This window comes from Cebus imitator, unplaced genomic scaffold (assembly GCF_001604975.1).
Source record: "Cebus imitator isolate Cc_AM_T3 unplaced genomic scaffold, Cebus_imitator-1.0 Scaffold15, whole genome shotgun sequence".
Classification (NCBI taxonomy): Eukaryota; Metazoa; Chordata; class Mammalia; order Primates; family Cebidae; genus Cebus; species Cebus imitator.
Window position 1 is genome coordinate 11,120,075 of NW_016107330.1, and position 9,201 is coordinate 11,129,275.

Here is a 9,201-nt window from a genome sequence, read left to right on the forward strand (position 1 = left end):
TTTGTATACTTTTCTGTAAGCATGTTGCATTGGTGAGCTGAAGCTGGTTCATATTGGTTTATCACAGACAACTGTTTAACAGGAATTTTGTGAGTGTTGTCATACAAATAGTCCTGAAAAGAGCAATTATATCATTAAATTTGGCAAATGCAACAAATGAGGAATTTCCCCACAGATAGCACATATATTAGTCATATTTCAATAAAAAAGTTTAAAAGGTTAAAAACATATACTAAAGGAATAAAAGTCAGGTGCAGTAGCTCACACCTGTATTCCCAGCACTTTAGGAAGGAGGCAGGAGGACTGCTTGAGTCCAGGAGTTTTAAGATCAGTCTGGGCAACACAGTGCAATTCTGTCTCTATAAAAAATTTAAAGATTGAGGCCGGGCGCGGTGGCTCAAGCCTGTAATCCCAGCACTTTGGGAGGCCAAGGCGGGTGGATCACGAGGTCAAGAGATCGAGACCATCCTGGCCAACATGGTGAAACCCCGTCTCTACAAAAAATACAAAACATTAGCCGGGAGCTGAGGCAGGAGAATTGCCTGAACCCAGGAGGCGGAGGCTGCGGTGAGCCGAGATAGCGCCATTGCACTCCAGCCTGGGTAACAAGAGCGAAACTCTGTCCCAAAAAAAAAAAAAATTTAAAGATTAACTGGACATGGTGGTGCGTGCTTATGGTCCCAGCTACTCAGGAGGCTGAGGCGAGAGGATCATGTGATCTCAGAAGGTTGATGGTGCAGTAAGCCCAGATCCTGCCACTGTACTCTAGTCTGGGTGACAGAGCAAGACGAAAAAGAAAAGGAAGGGGAAGGAAAATAAAGGAAAGGAAGAAAGAGGCTGGCCATGGTGGCTCATGCCCATGGTCCCAACACTTTGGGAGGCTGAGGCAGGTGGATCACTTGAGCTCAGGAGTTCCAGATCTGCCTGGACAACATGCCAAAACCCCAAAAAACCCTGTGCCTACAAAAAAAAAAAACAAAAACAAAAACAAAAAACCACAAAAATTTGCTGAGCATGCACTTGTAGTTCCAGCTACTTGGGAAGCAGATGTGGGAGGATTGCTTGAACCCAGGAGTTTGAAGCTGCAGTGAGCTGTGATCATACCACTGCACTCCAGCCCGGGAAACAGAGCGAGATCCTGTCTCAAAAAGAAACAGAAAAAGGAAAGGGAAGGAGGAAGGCATGCTCCAGAACATAAGAATAAATGAATATGAGAGAGAGAAAAAAAGAGAGAAAGAAGGGGAGGGAGAGGGGTGGCAGGGGGAGAAGGGTGGTTCGGGGAGAGGGAGGGATGGGGAGAGGGAGAGAGGAGAGATGGTTGGATAAAGTTATGGTATACGCATATTATTAAATATTATGCAATTAGTATAAATGTATGAGTAAAATCTATCTAATAACATAGAGGGATGCACAAAACATTTATTAAGTAAAAAAAAAAAGCAAATTGAAAATAATTTATACAATTCAATTAAAGCAAAACCAAAAAAAAATACGTTCTTTATACATACACTCATATTTTCACATGATCTTATAAATATGAAGAAAACTGTAGATGATTACATCAAAACATTCACAGTGACTATCTGATAGGGAAGGAAGATTAACTGGCTGGGACTACAAGCAGAGAGTAATAACTGTATTAATCATACCATTTAACTTGTTCAAATAGATTGTTATTTTACAATTTAAAATAATCCAAGAGGCCAGGAATGGTGGCTCCTCTGCCTGTAATCCCTGCACTTTGGGAGGCCAAGGTGGGAGGGTCACTTGAGCCTAGGAGTTTTTGAGACCAATCTGGGCAAATAGTGAGACATCATCTCTACTAAAAATAAAAAAAAATAGCCAGGACTGGTGGTGGTATATCTATAGTCAAGCAGGAGGACTGCTTGAGCCCAGGAATTTGAAACTTTGGTGCACTATGATCATGCTACTTGACTTCAGCCTAAGCGACAGAGCAAAGGACCTTGTCTTAAACAAAATAAATAAATAAAACAATCCAATAAAGTTTTAAAAAGTCTCATAAGTGGGTGGCTTGTCTATACTTTCTTCCTATTCCAATCCAATTTGTACTTATTGCCAGATCATTTAAAGGTCATTTTCATCAATACCACTCTTCCATTAAACTACCTAAACACCTCTTAACTGCCTATCTGATAAAATTCAAAACTGGGAAACAGCATTAAAGTGTAATCCAGAGGATCTGGGATCTAGTCCTAATTTTAGTAAGTGACCACAGGATGTCATAGCTACCACAATGAAAATGAGAGCCCAGAAATGGAGAATTGGTTTGCTTCCATATAACTAAGGTACATCAGCAGGCACTATGGCAAGTGACTGAGTTAAATATTTCCTGATTTGGATTCTAGAAATGCCACTTACTAGTTACATCACCCTGAGCAATTGTTTTTCCTTTTTAAGCTCAGTTTTTCATTCAATAAAGTGGGGCTAATAACACTGACCATTCAGGGTTAGAATAACCATTAAAAATAATATGTATATATAAAGCCTCTAACCATATTGCAACTCAGTAGGTGCTGAATAGATGATTTTTGTTATAATCATTATCCTCATTCTACAGCCAACATTTAAAACCTTCACAAATTGGACCTGAAAGGTTTTCCATCAACATAGTTTCAATTTATTTAGGGCTTACTACAGGCTAAATACTGATAAATTTTGTAATCTCATTTCTTTTAATTAATTTTATCATTATATTATAAATTGTATTAATCTCATTTTATGGATTAAAAACAGAGGCTTAAAGAGATCAATAACTATTCTTTTTTTTTTTTTTTTTTTTTAGAGACAGAGTTTCTTTTTTGTTGTTTAGGCTGGAGTGAGATGGTGCAATCTCAGCTGTAACCTCTGCTTCCCAGGTTCAAGCAATTCTCTTGCCTCAGCCTTCCGAGTAGCTGGATTATGGGTGCGCACCACCACGCCTGGCAAATTGTTTGTATTTTTAGTAGAAATGGAGTTTCACCATGTTAGCCAGGCTAGTCTCAAGCTCCTGACCTTAGGTGATCTACTCGCCTTGGCCTCCCAAAGTGCTGGGATTACAGGAATGAGCCACTGCTCCCAGCTGAGATCAGTAACTATTCTAAGGTCATAAAGTTAGGAAGTGGTAGAGTAGGAATTTAACAATTCAATTCAGTTCAGTTCAGTTCTGTTCTATTTTGAGACGGAGTCTCGCTCTTGCAGTTCAGGCTGGAGTGTAGTAATGCGATCTCTGCTCACTGCAACCTCTGCCTCCCGAGTTCAAGTGATTCTCCTGCCTCACCCTCCCAAGTAGCTGGGATTACAGGCGCATGCTACTACGTCCAGCTGATTTTTGTATTTTTAGTAGAGACAAGGTTTCGACAAGTTGGCCAGGCTGGTCTAACTCCTGTCTCGGCCTCCTAAAGTGCTGGGATTACAGGCGTGAACCACCATGCCTGGCCTGGAATTTAATTTTAACNTAGTTATACTTTAAGTTCTGGGGTACGTGTGCAGAACGTGCAGGTTTGTTACACAGGTATACACGTGCCATGGTGGTTTGCTGCCCCCATCAACCTGTCATCTACGTTAGGTATTTCTCCTAATGCTATCCCTCCCCTAGTCCCCCATCCCCCAACAGGCCCCTGTGTGATGTTCCCCTCCCTATGTCTACATGTTCTCATTGTTGAACTCCCACTTATGAGTGAGAACACGTGGTGTTTGGTTTTCTGTTCTTGTGTTAGTTTGCCAAGAGTGATGGTTTCCAGCTTCATCCATGTCCCTGGCAAAGGACATGAACTCATCCTTTTTATGGCTGCATAGTATTCCATGGTGTATATGTGCCACATTTTCTTTATCCAGTCTATCTTTGATGCGCATTTGGGAACAAGCAATGGGGAAAGGATTCCTTATTTAATAAATGGTGCTGAGAAAACTGGCTAGCCATATGCAGAAAGCTGAAACTGGATCCCTTCCTTATACCTTATACAAAAATTAACTCAAGATGGATTAAAGACTTAAGATCTAAAACCATAAAAACCCTAGAAAACCTAGGCAATACCATTCAGGACATGGGCGTGGGCAAAGACTTCATGACTAAAACACCAAAAGCAATGGCAACAAAATAGACAAATGGGATCTAATTAAACTAAACAGCTTCTCCACAGCAAAAAAAAACTATCATCAGAGGCAACAGGCAACCTACAGAATGGGAGAAAATGTTTGCAATCTATCCATCTGACAAAGGGCTAATATCCAGAATCTACAAAGAACTTAAACAAATTTACAAGACAATCCCATCAAAAAGTGGTCTAAGGATATGAACAGACACTTCTCAAAAGAAGACATTCATGTAGCCAACAAACATATTTTAAAAAGCTCAACATTACTGGTCATTAGAGAAATGCAAATCAAAACCACATTGAGATACCATCTCATGCCAGTTAGAATGGCGATCATTAAAGTTTAAATTCTAAACCTAGAGCTGTGACTCCAAAGCTACACTTGCTGCTTCAGATTTGAGCCTGCCTAGAATATGTTCTTTCTTCTCCAAATGTGTATTTGCCATTATCTCAGGTCCAACTCAAATTCTATTTACTTTACAAAAGTTTTGTGACTCTCCCATCGACATAGTGTTTTCTTTTTCTTCCAATTTACTTTTTGGTCTGACCATCCATTCGGGCATCAAGACACTGCTGCATCACAAAATACCTTCTAAGTAATTTTTTTCTGGGAAATGCTTATTTGCAAAATGGATTTTGAGCTCCTTTAAGACAGAAGATGTAACTTTTCCAAACCCCAAAAGACTTACCTACCTTTGATATAGGTAGTCAAAAATATTGGTAGAATGACAGATTTTTGCATTTTCAAAGCTTGTTTCTAATCAGCAAGGCAGGACAACAATGGTTGTAATAATTAAGAAAAAATCCAAATGTTAAAGTACAGACATTTCTGACACAAGTACCTTGGTAACAATAACAGGAAGAGAACACAGATGATACATGGCAGTTTATGACTGTGGGATAGAGGACAATGAACACTAATCAGAAGCTCTTCCATATCTCTCTCTCTCTCTCTGTCTTGCCCTAGATTTGACAGGCTGTAGAGATTAAATGGCTTCAGACAATGAAAACAGAACTTAACAGTTTCTATGACATGAAATTACTAGCTTTAAAACCTTTTTGACTATAGAACAACTATCCTGTCATTTTCACAGAGGTTAGAATTAGAATCAATGTGTTTTTAAATTTCAAACTTATATGTGAAGGTATGTATTTGCTTGCTTTCCATAAGAGACACACGAGGAAAATTTGTTACCCAGGATGATAATTTTACATTACTAACTTAAACTTTACTCAATCTTCCTCATGTTGAATGGGCCCATCTCATCCCCATTTCAGTCCAGACTTCATATCCCCTCCAGAGAGAAGTATACATTTTAATAAAGCAAGACCGTCTTCATATAATGAAGATATATTAATAAATACTAAAAATATATTCTCCCCTTTATGTTGCCCCAATAACACTTCTGGGAAGAATGTGTAGTGAGGGGAGAATATACCTCTTGAAGATTTCTGGTTTTACTCCTTCCTCTCTTCTTACCGTTACTAGACATCGACACATGTTTGCGTAAGCCACAGAGAAACTGGGTTCATCAATAGCCTTCTCAAAGACCAGGTCAATAACTCCTTTCAGCCGCTCCTCTGTATCAACAGTAAGTCCTGACACTTGCTTCATCAGTTGATTGAACATCTGTGGTGTCAATTTATTTAAGATACTTCGAACTTTTCTGAAAAGCTCCTAGAAGGGCCACAAAAAAGAAAAGAGCATTAAAGTAACTGTGACAATATGAGTGCTTTCTGTAATGATTCATTTTTAAAATAATATTTAAGCTCAACTTCTTAAATTATTAACAAGGACTGTGGACTAGTCATAGAAATAATTAATCTATTTTAACAAACAGTCAAAAAATACACCACCTTCTTTTCACTACTGAGTAGAATTTTAGGAATGGGTATATACACATTTAGCTAGTGGGAGCATCATTTGTTAACGTTTCTAAGGGCAATCTGACAATGCGTATCAAAAGCTTTAAAACTGTGTATGTAATCTTTGAACCAGTAATTATACTTTTTCAAATGTATTTATGGCTGGGTGAGGTGGCTCACACCTGTAATCTCAGCACTCTGGGAGGCCAAGGCAGGTGGTTCACCTGAGGTCAGGAGTTCAAGACCAGTCTGACCAACATAAAGAAACCCCGCCTCTACTTAAAAAAAAAAAGGAAAATTAGCCAGGTGTGGTGACGCATGCCTATAATCCCCGCTACTGAGGAGCCTGAGGCAGGAGAATCACTTGAACCCTGGAAGGCAAAGGTTGCGGTGAGCCAAGATCGCACCATTGCACTCCAGCCTAGACAACAAGAGCAAAACTCTGTCTCTTTAAAAAAAAAAAAAAAGAAAGAAATATATCTATATTTAGAGATAGGTAAAAATATTTTAGCCACACTAATTTCCATCATAACGCTTTATAGAAAATAACTTCAATGTAAAAAAACAGAAATTTGTCTAAATTATGGTATAATATAAATAATGGTATGAAATACTGGGCAGGAGTCTTTTAAAATAATGTTGTAAAAAGTCTAATAAAAAAAAAAAGGACTAGACAAGACCTTCCTAGACTACTATAACTCCACTTAATGGTGAAAGGCAAAATGATTTTTTTCCCTAAGATTGAGAATAAGGCAAAAAATGTTTCTTTTCACCATTCCCATTCAATGCCATACTAGAGGTCCTAATCAATGCAATAAAGCAAAGAAAAAGCAATAAAAGGTGGGTAGATTGTAAAGGAAGAAATAAAACTTTATGCAGAAAAGAGAGTTGTCTACATAGACAATCATAAGGAATCTACAAAAAGACTAGAATAAATCAGTTTAGCAATTGTAGGATACAATGTCAACATGCAAACATCGACTGTATTTCTAAATATTAGAAATGACCAGAATTAATTATTTTAAAAGTATCATTTATAGCAACACCAAAATCTATAAAATATTTAGCTAAAAAACCAACAAAAGTTCAGGTGTGGTGGCTCACATCTGTAATCCCAACACTTTGGGAGCTCAAGATGGGTGGATCACTTGAGGCCAGGGGTTCAAGAGCAGCCTGGCTAACACGGCAAAACCCCATCTCTACTAAAAATACAAAAATTAGCTGGGTGTGGGAATGTATGCCTGTAATCCCAGCTACTCAGGAGGCTAAGGCAGAAGAATCACTTGAACCTGGGAGGTGGAGGCTGCAGTGACCTGATATTGCACCATTGCACTGCAGCTTGGGCAACAGAGTGAGACTCTGTCTCAAAAAAAAAGATGGAAAAAATATGAAAACTATAAATCACTGATGAAGGAAATCAAAGAGGACTTAAATAAATGACGATACAGATGATGTTCATGTATTAGAAGATTCACTATTGTTAAGAGGTCAGTTTTCCCCAAAGTGATCTATGGATATATTATAATCCAAATTCTAATAGGGCCTTTTTTTGTTTTGCGTAGAAAACAAGGAGCTGATTCTACAGTTTATATGAAAAGACACACACACACACACACACACACACACACACACACACACACACACACACAAAACCCTGGAGGAGCCTAAACAATTTTGAAGAAAAAAAGAAGTTGGAGAATTGAATTCACACAACCAGATTTCAAAATTTACTATATAAAGACAGTGTGGGCCAGAGGATAGACACATAGCTTGATGAAGAATGTAGAGTCTAGAAATAGACTCACACATATATGATGAACTGATTTTCAACAAAGATGCCAAAAAATTTTCAATGGAGAAAAGATAATCTTTTCAACAAATGGTGCTGGGACAACTGGACATCCACAAGAAAGGGGAAAAAAAGAACCCTGACCTATTATCTTGTACAAAACTTGTACACTTTGTATAAAACTCAACTAAAACTGGACCACAGAACTATATGTGAAACCTAAAACTATAAACTTCTAGAAGACAATACAGTAGAAAAGCATTGTTTTCTTGGGTTTATGCAAATATTTCTTAGATATGACAGCCAAAGCACAATCATGAATGAAAAGTTTGATTAATTCAATATTATCAAAATTAGAAACAGGCTGGGTACAGTGGTGCACGCCTGCAATCCCAGCACTTTGGGAGGCTGGGCTTGGTGAAATGTTTGAGCCCAGGAGTTCGAGACCAGCCTGGGCAACAAGGTGAAACCCTGCCCCTACAAAATATACAAAAATCAGCTGAGCAGAGTGGCACACACCTGTAGTCCCAGCTACTTAGGAGGCTTAGGTGGGAGGATCACCTGAGCCAGGGGAACTGAGGTTGCAGTGAACTAGGATCACATCACTGCACTCCAGCCTGGGGGAAAAAGTGAGACTCTGTCTCAAATAAAATAAAATAAAACAAAAACAAAAACAACTGCTCTGGGAAGACACTGTTGAAAGAATGAAAAAAGGCCGGGTACAGTGGCTCGTGCCTATAATCCCAGTTCTTTGGAAGGCAGGGGATGGCAGATTGCTTGAGCTCAGGAGTTTCAAGAACAGCCTGGGCAACATGGCAAAATCCCACTTCTACAAAAAATAAAAAAATTAGCTGGGTGTGTAGTGAGCACCTGTAGTCCTAGCTACTTGTGGGGCTGAGGTAGAAGGATCACTTGCGCCTGGGAGGTCAAAGCTGCAGTGAGCAGAGATCATGCTTCTGTACTCCGGCATGGGTGACAAAGTGAGACCCTGTCTCTAAAACAAAATTATATAGACACACACACACACACACACACACACACAGACACAGACACAGACATATATAAAATCATTTATTGGCTGGGCCACTGGAGCTCACGCCTCCAGTTTGGGAGGCCAAGGCAGGAGGACTGCAAGAAGTCAGGAGTTCAAGATCAGCTTGGGCAATACTGTCTCTAAAAAATTTTTAGGCTGGGCGCAGTGGCTCATGCCTGTAATTACAGCACTTTGGGAGGCCAAGGCAGGTGGATCACGAGGTAAGGAGTTCGAGACCAGCATGGTCAACATGGTAAACCCCATCTCTACTAAAAATATAAAAAAATTTAGCCAGGCGTAGTGGCGCATGCCCGTAGTCCCAGCTACTTGGGAGGCTGAGGCAGGAGAATCGCTTGAACACTGGAGGTGGAGGTTGTAGTGAGCTGAGACTGCGCCACTGTACCCCAGCCTGAGCAACA

The 9,201-nt window shown here is 39.5% G+C and overlaps 1 protein-coding gene across 22 annotated transcripts in view; it reads right to left on the bottom strand.

The window, feature by feature from the left end:
• Window positions 1-9,201, bottom strand: part of EIF4G3 (eukaryotic translation initiation factor 4 gamma 3) — a 379,583-nt gene that overhangs the window by 69,561 nt on the left and 300,821 nt on the right. For all 22 annotated transcript variants that reach the window (XM_037730567.1, XM_037730571.1, XM_037730564.1 and 19 more), the window contains one exon: window positions 5,575-5,772. In XM_037730567.1, the coding sequence (XP_037586495.1) occupies window positions 5,575-5,772 (198 nt within the window). The remainder of the gene's footprint in view (window positions 1-5,574; window positions 5,773-9,201) is intronic.